At 45.1% G+C, this 18,540-nt stretch overlaps 1 protein-coding gene across 4 annotated transcripts in view; it reads left to right on the forward strand.

Moving 5' to 3' along the window:
- Positions 1 to 18,540, forward strand: part of CASKIN2 (CASK interacting protein 2) — a 312,904-nt gene that overhangs the window by 206,161 nt on the left and 88,203 nt on the right. For 3 of the 4 annotated variants that reach the window (XM_085617001.1, XM_085617004.1, XM_085617002.1), the window contains 3 exons: positions 5,623 to 5,820; positions 6,373 to 6,494; positions 17,872 to 17,956. In XM_085617001.1, coding sequence (XP_085473127.1) covers positions 5,623 to 5,820; positions 6,373 to 6,494; positions 17,872 to 17,956 — 405 coding nt within the window. The remainder of the gene's footprint in view (positions 1 to 5,622; positions 5,821 to 6,372; positions 6,495 to 17,871; positions 17,957 to 18,540) is intronic. The other variant, XM_085617003.1, reaches the window with a different exon arrangement.

An 18,540-nucleotide genomic window follows, 5' to 3' on the forward strand; every position in this document is an offset into this window, starting at 1 on the left:
CCGGTGTCTGCCACACTCCCACGGCTCTGTGACCTCGTCAGACAGCAGCCTTTCCCATTGGGAGGGCCGTGTCCGTGATCCAAGAGTAGCCTCGGTGTCTCCTGCAGCTTTATGTTTAATCACCACCTCTCCGGATGCGGCAGGCAGCGACTCGCTTACCACTCTCACAGATGCTTTGATGGGGGGGGTCAGCACCTCAGAATATCACCGGTCGCAACGAGGAGGCGCTTGAGGGTCATCGACTTCTCCTCCCTCGGAGACATGGTGAACGCAGTGTGCTTAACACTCCTTCCCCTGCAGTGCAGGGGAAGGAGTGTTAAGCACACTCCTTAAGTGCGCATGACTGCTTGGTTGGTCCTCTTGGGCTGGCCAAACCGTCCTGCCACTTTGCATCTTCCCCCACCAGGCTGTATTACACAGCCTGGTGACGAACATGCAAAGCCTCCAAGCCCCTGTCTGAGCGCCGATCCACAGCGCTCAGTCCAATGACAATGCTGCCTTAGCATCGTTCTGATTGGACAGGGACAGCTGTGAGACGACCCCCATCGCCCTTCCATCGGGCAGCATTAAACACATCCCATTAGGCATACTAAGAGGCGATCTGTTTTTCAAAGGGCTGCAGAAGGGACTTATGGGGAAGTGAACTTGATCAATGCAAGTTACACAATGCTGGACACCTTTGGATGTTCAGATTGTAAAAAAAAAAGTTTTTAGTAAGGGCCATGTTTACATTTTGGCTGACAAAGAAGACTCCGTCGCCCTGGTGGAGGACTTAACGCCTGACATGCTGAGACTACTCTGCCTACTAAATTTAGAAATGACCACAAAGCTGGCAGTCAAATCAAAAACATTGACTGGAGTCACAGCAGTCCTTGCCAATGCCTTTTTACGTTTGACGCACTGCTTCGTCAAAATAATAGAACCATACATCAATTTGTTTTTCTATTTTTCAAAAACCCGAAGCCGTATTTTCATTTTGGGTGGGAATGCCCCTCTCAACATGCGTTATCGCCCATGGCAAGTGGGACATTAAACAGTTTTCACTGACCCTTTCCACCATGGTTTTCCAGTTGGCAATGAAAACTGACCCATATGTCTGCGCATCCAAATTCGGTGGGTGGACATAGAGGTCAGCCACATATGGCCCTTACTCAGTCGGGACATGGGAGGGGTGCAACCATGCCAGAGATGGAGTAGTCTTCCCCCACGTTTACACCAATGGTCCATCCATGTATGTATGTATGTATCTATCTATTTAGCAGGCAGACCATTATCTTCACAGTAAGGATACTCTTTTTTTAAAGTTAATCCACCACTTACACTGGTTGTTGTAGCTCCTTCAGAAATGCTAGCTTCCAAGCACAAATACAAATCAAAGTGTCTGACTATTGAAACCAAGATTACTGAAGATCAGCCATAAAGCCAAGTCAAGGCACCAACCGTTTTGCGGTCCATTTACACGCCATTCACACACCTCATACAAGACTTTCATACATTGGCCCATCACATTCATACATCACAGGGCCGAATTCCCAATCAAGACAACCTGTCAACCGGTCATCAACCAAATTGCACACAAGCTAATCTCTATAAACACATATGTACAGACATGTTGACGGTGCATCCACAACTTCACAAATGTATAAACAGTTTGACTACCTTTTTACCACCTGTCAAGTAACCACCTACCTTCTGAACTCTACCAAACGCATGCCTAGTGAACCTTTACTAATGGCTCCCATGACAGCCACATGAGGCTCAGGACGACATGTCTTACATTCTTCTTTAATGCACTCACTGTGCTAAATCGAACTCCTTCCAGTTTGTGAATGCTGAGGAATACTGCCTTTCCATAAAGAGCATGTAATTAACTACGAAGAATGTTTGTTTTTTAGTCACATGGTAGTCAGTGAACACGTAGCATATCTTGCGTCCACTGTTATGTGCAGTGCTGTGACTGTAATGTACTTATCTTACAGTAAACTGAACTTATACAAAGTTCTGACAGAGGATGAATATGGCAAGCAGTACAAACATTTTACCCATACGTGAAACGGGTGCAGAGTTCTCTGTAATGTTATGATTTTTTTTGTAAAGCGCACTATCGCCCGAGAGGGTATCCTTTTGCTGACGCAAGAGCAGTCAGGGCTGATCCATTAATTAACCTAGTCAAAGAGCCATGTGCTCAGCTTCGTGCGGAATGCACTCATTTTAGAGATGGCACATATGTGTAGAGGCAGGTCATTCCTCTCTTTTGGAGCAAATTGGAAGAAGTCCCTTCACTTTATTCTGGTTCTGCATATGCATTGAATGTGTGCGAGTACAAGTGCAGCAGGGCAAAGGTATCTGGATGGTTTCTGAATTCTAAGGTGGTATTGAGGTATGCTGGACCATTGCTGCGTAAGGCTTTGAAAGTGTGTTTGAGGAGTTTGAAAAGAGCTGTGGATGGGAAGTCAGTGAAACAGTTTGAGGTGCAGGGTGTGTGTTGCAATGTTGAGGAAGGAGGCTGCTTGCTGCATTCTGTATGGTTTGGAGTCATCTGCTTAGTTGAGTAAGGGAATAATTCAATATCTGGGCAAGTGCAGCGCCAATGGGTTTATATCCGTGGATGAAGTTGATGGCATGTATATCTCTACTATCTGTCTTATGGCTATGCAGTATCCCTGTGAAAGCCCACCCAGCCTAAGCTTTTATTCCCCATTCATGTCTCTGTCCTCCTCAGAGTCCTGACTAATCCCTTATACTTGCCAAATGAACCTATACGAAGACCTTCTGTCGCTAGCTAATTGAATCTTAAGAAAACAAGCGTCATGCGCCTTGAGTACACTCCCTGTGCTAAAACCAACTCTTTCCAGTTTGTGGATACAAGTTGGGGGTGTCTGAGAATGCCTTCAAGGCCTACTTTTCTCGAACTGAGTGTGCATACCTACCTTTAAAACTAAGACAAACATGCTGGGGAATACTGCCTAAGTTCCATAAAGTAATGAGCTGGACAAATGTCCTGTGAGACTCATTCAGTGACACTTATACTTTTGCTTTGAAAGTGTGTAAACTGAATTAGTAACTTGTATCATAATCCAGGTTATTGAAAACGGGTACAGGGCGAACAAGTTACTTACCTTTGATAACACATCATCTGGTAGAGACTCTATCTAGCTACAGATTCCTTACCTTGAATTTCCAGGTGTCGGCTGGATCCGGAAACTTTTGCTGGTCAATATCCCTTGCGCTTGTTGTTGGGTGGCTCCATTCGGCTCTGCGTGACGTCGGTGGTGTTGTAAGCGTCGGTTATGATGTTGCGGTACCTAAATCGGCGCAGCCCAGGCGCGTGGATGTCAGTTCTTTTCTTTCTGCCCCAGTTAAGTGCCGATCCAGTTAGAGCTACCCCTCTGTTGTGTTTTGAGAGTTTTTTTCTCTACTTTTTGTCGAATTCCAGATTTCTTTCCATTGTGTGCAAGGATGTCTTTGAGGAAGACAGGGTTTAAGCCGTGCTGGGCCTGTCCCCGCACGATGTCGGTCACCGATCCCCCACCTCATCTGCCTCTTGGGTCTCGAGCGCGACACGATCCGAAGTTGTGCTCAGACTGTTAGACCATGGCTCCTAAGACGTTACGGGAGCGGGATTTAAAGCTACTTGCGGCCGACAGCCGACGCCGTCAAGCTAGACTCTGCTGAGGTCCCGGTTCCGATAAAGGAAAAGGAGTTTGTGGGACCGCTGTCAGAGCCCAAAGACCTCTTCGTCCCACTCGAGGTCGTTGGGACACTTTGGGAAGAAGCACAAGAAGAAGTAGTCCAGGCGGACTTCATCTTCACCTCAACTGTCGTCCGTCGACAAAAGAGGTAAGGAGCACCAACGCTCTAGGTACGGTTCTACGGAGCCAGAGTCTCATCACGCCTCCCTACATTTTCAGGAGCCGGAGCGAACCCCGCTCAGATCAGAGTTCTATGAGGCGAAGCTCTGTGGACTTGAGCAGGCCAACCCCTCTGGTGAGCCTTTGGGCCCTGCGAAGTCGGAATGGGCCCGTCTGATTCGACACCGTCGGTACAGGCCATGGCGCCGGTGGGGCCTCGGAGATCCGTTCTCGGATCTGGGTCGACACAGGTCGTGCCACAGCGACCCTCCCAGCGTCAGACCCGAAGTTGTGCCGCCGGTGCCCATCAGCAGTGCCAGCCCCCTCCTTATCCCCGACGACATGTAGTTGGAACAACGTCGCTCGGCTGACCCCGCCCTCCAAACACTAGTCCCTGGTGACTTAGTGGGTTTCCTGGCTGTGGATCGCGGCACAATTTCGATCCATAGCCAGGAAACAGTTTCAGGGAGGCCTCATTGGAAAGGAGAGAAACTCTACTTTCCAGTGAGGCCTCCCTGAACCCTGGGGAGGCTTTTTTAGTTATTCTTTCCCACCGGAGCAGGAAAGAGCGGTTATCTGCTCCTTTCACTGCTCCGGTGGGGAATCTGCCATCAGCCTGCCATCAGAGATGTGTTTAGGTGTGCGGGTGCTGAAGCAGAAGCAATTTCGCACCATCCTAGCCATTTTCTTCTTCTTTTTTTTTTTTTTTTTTTAAAGAAAGGAATCCTTTAGTGCTTGCACTGGAGGATCCCTTGTTGCGCTCCCCAGTCTTGGCCAGTGGCCGACACCCTCATTGGCCAAAGGCCACACGAGAGGGTTTAAAGAAAGCAAGGCAGCATTAACAGACAAAAAAAAAGTTTACTTTCTATTTCTTCAAATGTTTGAGAGATAGTGGTAACCTGGACCATGCCCTACTTCATAGCAACGTTTTCTATTTTTTTAATTCACAAATTGAATGGGCACCACTACACGTTTGCAAATGCATTATCACCACAACTGAGGAGTATAATGTTTTTATGTTTTGTGACAAGTTTTGAGTCGCCAAACATTGATACATATCATACCAATTCAGTATTTTGGAGGGACACCTACAACATGCAGTTTCCAAATATTGATTCCATGTGGGGATCATAAGCCCATTTTAGGAGTCACTAAAATGGAATTCTTACATGTGAAAAAAGCATTTTTGCTTTTGGGGATTCTGAATTGGACCGTTACAACTGTAAAAATGATTAACCCATACTCAATTGATCTTACTTAAATATTTCATTCCAAGTTCTTAAACCTCGCAAAAATTACTTCCCACTTGTTATTTATAGGACTGTTCATTTGTTCTAGTTCCAGCCCTAACATTTCTGCAGGCAAGCGTTTGATAGTGGATTCATGCATGTGTCAAAATTTGTCCTGGTGGTTATTAATGTTGGGGGAAATATATTGGCACTAGAGACATTGAGTGTGTTTTTTCAGTCTGTTTGGGAATGGGGGTGCTTAGAGAGTGGGAGCCCAGCTATAAAACGTCAGGCTCCTGCCAGCTAAGCCAATGGTGTAGATGTGCAAGAACAGCTCTGCTGGTTCAGACAACAGGGTCTCTGCTGTCTCTACCACCTAAAAGCTGTGACCTGGTGGTCCAAGCAGCAAAGGGCTACTGAGTTGGGGCAGAGCTTCCAACACATTTTCCCTGGCCTAAACCACCAGGCAAGGCATGGGTTAAAACCAGAAAAACAGAGTAAGTGAACGTAGCCTTAACAGCTCACTTTATGCCCAAATTCAGGCTCCACCCTGTCGCGCAGTGCCACAGCACCTGCTCAGCAGCGACCCAGTCTGACAAAGGCTCCATCTTACGGCTCGGGAACTGTGCCCCCTGCTCCTGCACCGGCAGACCACCCTCATCAGCTCATCCCTGTGACTGGTGTTCCTGCATACTGCCAGCTCACTCTTCCCCGGACCAATGGAATGGCCGACAAAACCGGTAAAGTTGGCAGTGGCTTCAATTATGAACTTGCTAGTGGAGCTGGGGACCATCTAAGTGTGTTGAAGGGGTCTCCACTTTCTTCTGAGGGACTTCTGAATGAGCCTTTGGGGTGCAGGCTGTGAAAACCTGATGGGAGAATGGATTGTTCTATCACCCTTTGTTGAGTTGAAGGGATAGACAACCTCAGTGAGTGTTGGATGGATTCCCAGATTGACTACTGATGATGTTCTTTAGAGAGGGGTTGGGTTTGGTGTTGGCGAGTCGTATTTGTACAAGCATGGTGTTGATTTTGAGATTGCATTACTGTCTAATGCATATAAATTAGGTTCATCCTGGGCTGGGCACCTGTGTGTTCCATTGTGTGTTTGAGCAGATAAGTCCGTAGCTTATAAATATGGGAACTGACCTCCCCTTTACCGGGAAGAGAGGTGGAGATTTGTGTAGGTTGTGAGGGGAGCATACCCCAAACTTTACTTTTGTTCCACTTCCACTGGTATGTAGGTGGCACATTGGTCTATGATTTAATCAGTCTCGCTCTCTCCTTTGCAGCTGGAGACCGTAACAGTGTGGGCAGTGATGGGAGCTTGGGCAGCATCCGCAGCTCAGGCAGTGGGCAGAGCACGGAAGGTACTACTGGGCACACCTCCAACCTTCTGATCGAGAATGCCAAGGTAGGCACCTAACAGAAGATGATCGCACAAGAGAAAGACAGCAGCTACCAGGATTGGGTTTGGGGCGTGTGGTACAGTCAGAGAAGTGAGTGTGGTCAATACTTGGCTGTGTAATATGTTTGTGGATCTTTGCTTTAAAACAAAAATAGATCTTACAGACCAGTCTTTTTTTCTGGTGCAAGAGCTCAGAAGCGGAAGTCCAGATGTTTTCAGGTAATGTTGCCCAGCAAACATCTGACGGAGGGCACCGAATTACCATTTTTCACCAGAGAAACTAAGAAGTGGGTGTTAAAAAGAGAGCAGCATTCTGTAACATCACTCACAATTCTGCAGCCAGTGTAGATTCATAAGCCTAGACTATGCCACCGCCAGAAGCTTGGTAAACAGGGGAATGCTTCTGCTGCTAGTTTTTGTGGTGCTTTTCTCTCAGGATCGAGGGGAAGTCAGTGGTTACCCAGCAGTATCCAGAATTGGACTTGTTGGCCTCTGACTGATCTACCCCTTGTGGCCTGGGCTTCTCAACATCCCAAGATAGTAATTGCACAACTAACAATAAAATGCATTCAAATACGATTTTTAATGGGTCACAGATTACACATTTTGATTCGTGAGACCAAGTACTCATTTGCCACACAAGGCGCATTCACGGACTGATTCAAAAGGTAAACTTTTCCCAAAAAGCATTTTTCTTGTATTATCTTTACAACTGCGGAGTCTCCGCACATAAAGATAGGACAGTCCTATCTTTTTATGTGTGGAGACTCCGCGGTCGCAAAGATACTACTCATAAAATACCTTTGCGAATAGCAAACAATCATAAACTTACACAAAAGTGAAAGTTTACCTCTGTAAATTAGGTCCTCCGTGTTATGTAGATCTAAAAGGTAGCCAAAAAGCAGCCATAGACTCTTCTAAGGCAGTGTTTACCACTACTTCAGTCACACACCCACATGCATAAGCAAAGAAATACTGCTTGGCAATTAATTCAGTACATGAATCTATAGTTGATATGTGCTGCAAAAGAAATTGACTTGCCTATAAAATAGTTTGTAGCTTGATTGTGATTGTATTATAGATTAACTTGCAATGTTTGCTGCCTCTCCTGTTATTTTGAAGGGTTTAAATCAAGGGTAATATTACAGCTGTTATTACTATGACATTTATCAGCTTAAACAATGTCAGGAAAAATACAAGCTGCAGATTTACTGTGAAGTGTGGGGCATTGCGGGTTTTGTATCGGTGAGTTATTCAAGGCATGCTACCATTTATTAAATTTAATGAAAAAGATGCTATTTCAAGACCGAATGCTTAGTGGTAGAATAGGGCGCAGCATATGAATATATCAGATTCTAACTGCAAAACTAATGTTTGAGATATAAAACCTGTTATTTCTATGTTGAAAAATAGCATGTGACCAATGAAGGTACTGTTCAGAGCTCTCAGCTCATCAGAAAATGATAGCTCACATAGAGTTTGACATTCTGGAGATTCTCTATCTGAGCAGTGCTCAAAATGAAAACATTTTATAAAGATTGTTCACAATCTCTTGTTAGTTTCTGAGAAGTTCTTCAAAGCTTATCAATCTTGAGAGGTTTCCTTGCTTTAGAACTTATTTCACAGAAATGCCCCCTTCTCCTCCAGGGGATCGTCCTTATTAGTCAAAAGCGCTGAATTGTCCCACCCACGCTTGGTATTGCAGAGCATTTTTTACAGAAAAATACCCTAATCAGAACCTCATGTCTGTATTGTTTGCCTTCCACTGCCTCACCACCCAGGAACGTGTGATTTCTCGAAGTAGTCCAGAAGAACTTTGAAGTTCAGAAAGAGGATAAGGCTGTATGGTCTCCAGGAAGGCCTGCAGAGAAGTGAGGAAGCATCTGGCAGACCTAAAAAAACGTGGAGAGGGTGTTCCCTCTACCTGTGCTCCTTCCAGCCTCTTCATGGTCCTCCTGAAGGGTGTGGAGTCCAGACAGGGATCCCATAAGATGAATCAAAGACATAGGTCATCGACATTGAGGTTCATGTCGTCAAAGGTAGGGCCAGTCACAACTTCTTTGTCATTGCAAGTTGGCTTGACATCGAGCAGTGGTAGGTCAATGCAGAGGACAAGGGGTGAGATGCTTCTCTTCGAGGGATTACACACCAAGCAGATATTGCCACCTTTCTGCTGAATTGATCCACAAGTTGAAGAGAAGGGTTCCACGTTCTCCAGACTGTTCCAGGACCTATTCACCATCCAGGGAAATCTCACTTGTAGTAACTCTGCCTTCTGCTTCATCTCACTTCTGAGCATGGGACCCCTCCAGGTCTTTGTCCTGTAACATCACTGGCTGCTGTGCCACCAGCAACACCACAGCCTGCCCTGCCCATAGCTCCAGTGGCTCCTTCTCTGATGCTACCTCCACCAACTATATTCATCAGTTGTGCTTCAGCTTTCTACCGATGTCCCAGTATCACTAACTAGCAGTCTGCTATTTTCTAGAACCAGGTCTAGAACTCCAAGAAGGTGTTCTGGGAGGAGTACACATCACCATTCAGTTAGACAACATCATTCACACCATTTCCTGTAACACTGTACCAGTTGTGCTCACTACTTAAAATCCACACATCCTTCCAGAGCAAAATCTCATCACACCTACTCGTACACTACTTCTTCATTTTCAGTTTGTCAGTACTCTACAGCCCTGACTGAATCACCACCCTATTCCTGTGCTAATGGTCCAACCAAAACTTCAGTTATTTTTTAAACTCTTTATCCTCCCCTTTGGGAGATGCATAGATGATACATTTTCTCTAGAGCACAGCCCTATTAACAGACTTTCTAGACCCAGTTGCATTAAGGCCGTTGTCAGTGTGGCAAACAGTACACCGAACAGTATCTGTGTGTGGTGCATTTCGGGTAACGATCGATCCCACGAGATGTCACAGGGATAATTAGTGGAAAACAAACCTTTTCATCATTAAGGAAAGACACACTTGAGAACATTAGGAAACAGGAACACATTTTCAAGAATTATTTTAAAATCAAAATCCTTTCCTAGTGCACACAATATAAATAACTAATATGAATATAAACATTATAGAAGCGATTACATTCACTAGGAGCGTGAAGAGCAAATAGTATTGTAACATTTTGGTAACATCATAAATCTTTCTTTGTCAATATTTATAATCCCACTATCACCTCTTTGGCAAACTAAATTAACCTTCGCAACAGAGCAAAGCCGTAATTCAGGTTTCATAGATAGATCACACCTACGTTCCTCTTCTGATTAATGAAGCCAGCCTTCAAATAAAGTAGCAGCATCTGTCATTCTGGTCTGCACAGGTAGGTAGGCAAATAAGCCCAAGTTCTGAGCTTATATAACATATCTGCTCCCTGTTGAACTTTCTAAAATAAATAACTGACAGAAAATACCTTGGCACTCTTTAACTTACTTACGTTCTGTGAAACCGTTCCCTTTGTTTAAAAAAATAAAATTAAAAAAGTTAATTTTATCAGCTTTCATGAAATCTTCTTAATTATGTAAAAAAATCACCAGAACAAAAAATGTTATTAATAGAAAATAAAAATATAGTCGAGCAGACCTGATTATCACGTTTTAATAAGCAATGATGTGAATAAATGTACATTTTATATTTCATCGTTCATATCTAAATACCTGACACATATAATGCAAGAAGGGAGATGCACATCACAGCAATCCGCCTACCTGGAGTCCAGAACGCAGAAGCGGATATTCTCAGCAGTCTAATTAAAGAGAATCACAATTAGGTGCTATTGTACAACATGTTTTACGAATGGTGTTCTCCAGACATAGGCTTATTCATCAACAAAGACTAAAGCGAATGCCTAAATTGTGCATCAAGGTGTTCCTAAGCAACCAGGAATGGCAGGGAACGGTCTTTTGATCAGTTGGTGGAAAACGTTTTGGCTACGCATTTTCTTCGGTACCTTTGCTTCTATTGTTGATCAACAATCTTGTGAAGAACAGAACAAGGATAATCCACGCTGCTACAGAATGGCAGCAGCAGTGATGGTACACCGGCTTTCTACAGCTGTGCGAACACCCACATAAGAGACTGCCATGCAGACCAGATGAACTGTTCATGTTCAGGGGCTGGATTCTGCATCCCAACCTTCCCTTGTTGAGCTTGGCAGCCTGGCTCCTGAACTCTTGCAATACAAACATTTAACCCCTTCAGTGCCCATGACGAGCTGGACTCGTCATGGGCTGCGGTGGCGCTGTGCCCATGACGAGTCCAGCTCGTCATGAACTCCGCCCGCTAATGGAAGGCGCGGCACTGGGCGGGGAAAGGGGCGGGCATGCAAGGGGTTAAATCTGCTGAAAGAAGGCATGAATATCTTGACAGAGGAAATGTAATGTAAATGTAATGTAAATAAAACTTGTAGAGTGCAACTAATGCCCGAAAGCGTCTTGGCGCTATAGAGAGCTGAGACAAGTGTGGCAGAGGTGGAAGTTACTGCTAGAATCGAGAACTAAAAAAGCTTTTATCCGGCTTGTTTAAATAACTAGGTTTTTAGGCCCTTTCTGAAACTGCGCAACAAAGGTGCTGTTTTTAGGGCAAATGGCAGTTTTTTCCAAAGCATTGCTGTGGTCCTAAAGAAACTTCTACCTCCCCATGTGACCTTCTAAGATGTGTGGACCACTATATTCTTCGCCAAACCTGAACGTAGAGTTCTTGCTGGCGTATACCATCTCAATTTGTTTTTAATCTGGTCTGGTCCCAGTCCATGCAAAGATTTAAAAGCCAAGCAGAGGGCCTTGAATTTGCATCTTTGTCTGACTGGCAGCCAATGCAGTCTTCTGATGGCTTCTCTTGCTGATTCATTTTTTGGAATCTTAAAAATGAGGTGAGCTGCCGCATTCTATAAAATCTTAAGTCTGTTAACAAGACCCACTGCAAGAGTGAGATAAAGACTGTTACAATAGTCAATCCGTGTAAGTACCATTGCTAAGGTCACTTCTTTTAAAAGTTCAGCCGGTATATATTTTTTGATCTTATTGATCAACCTTATAGAGCAGAAGGATGTAGATGTAATTTTGCTAACTTGCTCTTTAAATTTAAGTTCCCTCTATATAATAATACCTAGCTTCTTTATCTTGGTTGTGGGCATGGGTAGTGTGTCCAATTCTGGCGGCCACCAGTCCGGCGTCCAGAGGGAGGGTTTGATGCCAAAGATGACCTTGGTCTTTGAGGCTTTCAGCTTTAACCCGTTGCGTGCGCGTGTCGGCCAACTCCCGTCACGAGCACTACCTCGGTAGTGCTGTGCACTTCTGTTGGCCGACGCGGCCCTGCCCACTCAATAAAACTCCCGCACCGCGGCAGAATTTGCACCTCGGTTAAGGAGTTAAGCAATTTCTGTCCATCCAGTCGCTCCCCTTTCTCATGCAAGCGCTGAAAGCCCCTCCAGGGCTGTTTTCCCTGTTTGTCAGAGAAACACCACAATTTGGGTGTCATCTGCATAAGAGACCAAGGTAAAACCGGCATTTTTTATAATCAACGCTAGTGGCGTGACATAAAGATAAAAAAGTGTAGGGTTAAGTGCTTATTCTTGTGGGACTCCACATAGTAGTGAAAACTACCTGGAGACAAACATCCCCATTGCCACATTTTGCCGTCGATTTGTTTGGAATGATTTTAAGAGAATAATTGTTGTTCCTTTTATTCATAAATCTTGGAGCCGGTCAACCAGAATCTCATGACTGACCGTATCAAATGCTGCCGAAAGGTCAAGCATTACCAGCGCCGCAGTCCCTCCATCGAGAACTTCACGTATTTCTTCCGTAGCTATGATCAAAGCAGATTCAGTGCTATAATTTTTCCTGAAACCATGTGATTCGTCAAGGAGCGAGTTCACTTCTATGTATTCTGTGATTTGTTTATTCATAATTTTCTCTGCCAGTTTAGCAGCAAATGGGAGTCTCGAGATAGGGCGATAGTTACACGGCTGTCCAAGTTGTCTTTTTTTTCCAGAAGTGGGAGAATTAAGGTTTGTTTCCACTGGTGAACAAATTGTTTAGAATTTGCCCCAGGTTTTTTGCTACTTGGGCAGATATTTGGTGCATTATATTTGGCGGGCAGGCATCATATGGAAAGCCTGATTTAAATGACAGAGGTCTCTGAGTTGATCCTCCGAGGGGGTCTTAAATATTGAGAAACTGTTATTTTCACAGTTCGGAGGTTTGTACTCAGCCTGATGGTACACTGCTTTGTTCGCCGCAGATTTGTTATAGATGTTTACCACCTTCTCTTGAAATAAACTTGCCAGTATGTCACAGAAATCTTGGTTTATACCAGTGTTAGTGGCATTAGTAGGAGTTACCAGCTTCTTGATAACTGAGAAAAAGGTTTTATTAGCTTCACAGGCATTTTTTATATGCTCTGAAAAATATGCGGACTTTGCTTTTAGGATGCCCCTTTATGCTTTGCTAGTTTAGCCTTATCTTCTCTTCTGCCTCATAGTTTTTTCTCCATTTCTGTTCCTGTCTGCGGCAATCCTGCCTTGATAGTCTGAGATTCTCGTTATACCTGGATTGGGACATTTTGTTTTGTTGCATATTTATGGATAGTTGGTACTATCTTGTCCAATGCTGTGTCTAGCCAATGTGAAAAAAATATCCATGTTTTGCTCCACATCGTCCCCCAATTGGCAGGGGGTGGAGGTAGCAGCCTCTCCTAATTCAGCTGAAGAGATTTTATGCCAGGCTCTGCCCATTGTGTATTGAGTAGGTGGTGTATGCATGACAGTTTTTTAAATCTTCAAAAGTGGTCCAACCAAGTCACTTGAAAGGATGGCAGCAGCTTGATGTCCTCATAGTTTGAAAAAAATACCATCCAGCATATGGCCAGCCCTGTGTGTAGGACTCTTGGAAATTAGGGGAAGTCCAAAGGCGTCCATAGCATCGATGAGTTGTTGCGAGTCTGGGTCAGTCATTTTCTCAAGATGAAAATTAAAATCCTCCAGCACCGTGAAGTTTTCATTGATTATTAAAGTTTCTATTGCAGTGCTAAGTTTATCAATGAAATCGCTCCTAACACCTGGTGGTGGTATATTAGCAACCCTTTTTAGAGCTGATGAGTCTGGAGGCTGCATCAGAAATGTCAACGCCTCGAAGCCCACCATGGTCAGTGGTTCTAATCGTTTTTTTAAATTATTGCGATAAAATACGGCCAGTTTTCCTCCTTTTTATTTTTGTCTGTCTAATCTAAAAACTGGAAACCCAGGAGGTGTGGCAGCAACAATATCGGGGCCAGAGCTGTCATCCGCCGAGGTTTCTGTTACAAAGGCCACATCAGTATTTTGCGTTTGAACAAGATCCTAAAAATCTAGCTGATGTTTCACCAAAGATCTCGAGTTTAGTAACATGCAGTTAATATTACTGCTTTTTGGGGCAGGCCTATTCTTTTGCGTAAGACCCGACAACACAACCGGATCAGAATAATTTCCGGGAGCGTTCCTGAGTTGGGTGTGTATTTCGCTTGATTTGGGAGGTATGGCTTGATAGTGGTATTGGTATGTCTTAATGCCAATAACGCTTCACGGGAGTACTTAATAATATCTACCTGCTTTAGGGGGAAAGGACCAGGGGTCCGGGCACTGGGTGCGGTCCGGGCGCAGACGGGCTTGCCTTTGGCGCGGTGCGCCCGCTGCATGCCATAGCCTCTTTTTTTATCCATGCCAAACTTGATGGGTACGGAAGACTAAACTGTTCCTTCTCCAAGATAGCGGGTGCAGCGTGGCCCAACGGTAGTGAGTCACCGAGATCTCCCTCCACTCAATCAGCCCGCCTATGGCTGCAGTGGACCGTGTAGCTCTCGACCAAGAGCAAAAGGAAAAGTACAAAGTCTTTCCCCGAAAAAACAGCTGCTACAAATTCCAAGGTCAGTGCAAATACGCTAAAAGTGCATAGTGCGCAATTATGTGGTCTTAAAAACAATTAATAAGAACCGGCTTAACATATTCCACAAAGTTTAAAAGATTAAAAAAGCTTGAGCTATTCTGGCCTCCATCCACTAGAATGTACTATTGCTTTACATGGAAGATGTTTCGCATCTGGTGCCGCCAAAAGAACATCAACTCAATCGGATATAAATAATAAGAGGTACTTCTATATTTGCTTCATTTGGGAAAGTCAAGGCTGCAATTTATTTCAGTAAAGACACACCCGGCAGCCATTACCGCTTATAGAAAAAACCCTTCCAAATTCCAGTTAAGGACTTTATAGAGGGAATTAAGAAGGTCTACCCTTATTTCAGGAGACCTTCCCCTGGCAATTGAACATGGTTATGTCTAAATTAATCATTCATAAGTTCTCTGCAACACATTTCCTTGAAGCTAGCCTTTCTAGTGCCAGTTACGTCTACCCAGAGGGTAAGTGAGATCGACGTCCTTTGATAAACGGAACCATATAGTGTTCTCCATAAAGATAAAGAGGGGATGAGGACTCGCCGTACTTTGCTTCCAATTGTAGCGTCCGATTTCTATGTTAATCAAACCATTTCCTTTCCAGTTTTCTTCTAAAATCCCTCTACTCCAGGTGAAACGGTTTTGCTTTTGTTTGAAGTTAAAAGGCTTCTAAAAGTTGATGTGGGCAATACTAAATATGCTGGACAGACTATCTGCTAGTTAAATTTGATCTAGACTAACCACTTCAAAGAAGTCCATTTTGAGATGGATTGGCTATTGTAATTTGTTATGCCACAGTACTTCCAACTAGCCCCTAAGCCTTTTCAATGAGAAGTAATACTACTGCAGCATAATGGAGAAACCTTTTTGTAGGTGACATGTAAGATGGCCACCAGGAGGTCCATATTTACATTTACAAGAAAAATGTTGCTTTGACACAAATTCAAGACATTCCCAAGTGGACCAAACCACTTTGCAGACTCTTTTTGGTTAGTGCTGAATTGAATGTTTCCCCTGTGCCTTTTTTTCTCCACCTTTGTTGGGGATGGGCTTGCTATTCCATCAGTGCATATGACTAATATTGACAATCCCATTGAGAAAAAGGAATAGTTACTTACCTGTAATCTTAGTTCTCCTTTGGGGTGATCTTCATTATAGTCATTAACATTCCTCCCTGGAGAAAGGGAATAGTAAAGTATACTCTGTATTGCTATGATCTGTCATTTCCATTAAAAAAGAACTAGCTCTTTGATTGGCAGTCTGACATTCCCCTTCGACGGTTGTCCTTTAAATACCTGGGGATTTGGGTTGCCCTTCTCCCGGAACTGTGCTGGGCTCTTAACGTGGCACCCGTGGTTAACAAGGCCAGATCAGATATGGTGAAGTGGCAATCTCTCCCATTGAATCCGTTGGGAAGGATTGCTCTTTATAAGATGATGATCCTCCCTCGGTTTCTATATATGCTCCAAAACACGCCCTGCTCCTTCCCCCGCTCCTGCTTTCGGGACCTGGACAAGACCGCGACTAAATTTCTTTGGGGCGGAGGTAGATCCCGGTTGGCCTTGGACCGCTGTCGCGTTCCTTCCTATGACGGCGGCCTGAGCATGACGAACCTTTACCTATACTATCTCGCCACGCGGCTGCTGGTGGTCCACGACTGGTTTTCGGGTGGGTGGGACGATCCGGCTTATAGACTGGAGGTGCGGCTCATCGGATTCTCCTCTATTCAGAGTATGCTCTATGGCGCGACGGTCCCTGGATCGCTTCCAGAGGTCGTGCGGGCCCCCTTTCTGGCGTGGCGAGCGGCACTACGGCACACCCGGTGGTCGAGGGTGCGAACCCGGGTGACACCGCTATGGCACGGAACTTGGATGCGGGAGGTGGCGGGGCTCGGTGGCTTTCGCAGCTGGGACCTCCTGGGGATCTCCTGCCTGGGCGACGTCTGGCAGGGAAGCCACATGTGCTCCTTTCAAGAGCTCCGGAGTCGGTTTTCACTGCATCCCTCGCAGTTTTATCGTTATCTCCAGTTGCACCATGCGCTCCAATCTCACGTCCCCCTAGATTCCAAACTCCCTGACCATAGCCCGCCTGAAGCCCAGGTGATGCTGGGATATCTTGGGAAGGGGGGCATCTCCCGTATTTATCGATCCTTGGTTAATAATACCCCGATGGACTGGAGTGGGCTGAAGCAGCGGTGGGAGGCCTGGGTGGGTCCTCTGGACGACAATGATTGGAGGGACGCCCTTATGGCGCCCAGGACAATCACCGCATTGGCTCGATTGCGGCTTGTCCAGGTTTATTACCTTCACACTGCATACCTGACCCCGGAGCGTCTGTTTCGCGCAGGCCTGTGCCAGGGGGCCTCGTGCGGGCGGTGCGGGGTGGAACAGGCAGATTTCTTTCATATGGTCTGGTCTTGCCCTCGCCTGGACGGCTTCTGGAGGGAGATTGAAACTGACTTAACTGACGTTCTGGGATGGGAGGTCCCCCATGACCCTCGATTAGCGCTGCTGGGCATAACGGATGGGCTGGATGGCTCCCGTAACGAGCACTATTTCCTAACCACGGTCCTGGTGGTGGCCAAGAGAGATATAGCGGCCGCCTGGAAGCAGGTTGACCCACCCAAGGGAGACAAATGGCGAAGAGGGGTGGATTGGTGCGCTGCACAGGAACGGACACTGTACGCTGCGAGGGGTTGCCCCAAAAAATTCCGTAAAGTATGGGGGAAATGGCTCGGGGGCCTAGTTTAGGGGGCGGTATGCGTGGGGCGGGAACGGAGGGAGAGGGGTGGGGGAGAATGCTTGGGCTGCTGTTTTTTCATTACTATGTGACGGGTCTGACTACTACCAAATTGCTCAATTCGCTGTATGTCCTTTTTGATCTTGATGCCTATTTGAAAATAAAAACTTGTTTATCAAAAAAAAAAAAGAACTAGCTCAATTGCTACCTGCTGGATATGATGGAATCCTGTGATATGCTATTCCTTAAAGGAGCAGCCTAGTTTTCAGTTTATAGCTCTTTACACTACACTGTCCCTATTTTATTCCACTCTCCTTTTAAAAAAGGTTTGTGAAAGTTTTCTGGTCACTTTTTTTTTATAAAGAAAATAGTAGAAAATTGGTCAATATAGTCTTTTATAGGCTTTTTTAAAACTTATTTTTTTTTTACTAGCTTAAAAAAAAACCATATAAACGTATAATCATTGTTTGTGCATGCGCTATAAAAAGTGCTCCGGGATCCGATCCACCATGTGGGCAGGACAGATCAGTGCTTGTGACTATATTGAAAATCTATAATGATTATAATGAAGATCTATAATAAAGTTCTCCCGGAAGAGAACTAGGATTACAGACAATTACTCTTTCTGTGGGAGGAAGGAGAGAAAAACACAGGGAAGAAATTGCATTAATTGTTGTTGCCTCATTTTCTGGTCTCTGCTTTTAGCCGCTGACAAGTGGAGGGGAAGACATCCTGACACCACATCACCTGGGACCTGAGACTTGGACTGGTGCATCGGACCCAGTAACAGGTAACAACAAAATCTGTCTCAGAAATGCCTCCTTGAGACCTATTAATTTAAAAGTGGTGCATCCCTTCCCGCACCCTAGACACTGGGGCCTCTCTTTGCCGTCCTTCAGGAGATTGGCACACCACACATACAGGCATCCGACATACAGGTGAATGTTTGTACACGACACCCTTCTGGAACATAAAGAGCCATAGACACTAATCACACCTGGCCTGACATATGTGGACTAGGCCACAATCAAAATGCCCTTCCTTCCCTCCTATCTCTAGTCACCCACATTGCCCCCAACAATACCACACCAGTGCCACCCCTTAACTGCTGTGTGATGGGAAACAATAGCCAACCTAGGAGCCAGATGCAGTAAGCTCTTTGTGCCCTAAATACCACTGCTTTATGAGGTTGATATCTCTCTCTCCCTATTTGGTTTTCTGAACGTGTATTCTTCTCCTAACTTGCACGGCAACTCTGCTATTCAAGAAGGAGAATTTAAGAATCTAAACTTTACCATACTTGCTACTCTTAAAACAAAATTCTGTCCGTGGTATAGCATATCCCAGTCGTAAACTCCCTGCTGGGACTTTTCA

The sequence above is a fragment of the Triturus cristatus genome, chromosome 7 (assembly GCF_964204655.1).
Source record: "Triturus cristatus chromosome 7, aTriCri1.1, whole genome shotgun sequence".
In the NCBI taxonomy this organism is placed as follows: domain Eukaryota; kingdom Metazoa; phylum Chordata; class Amphibia; order Caudata; family Salamandridae; genus Triturus; species Triturus cristatus.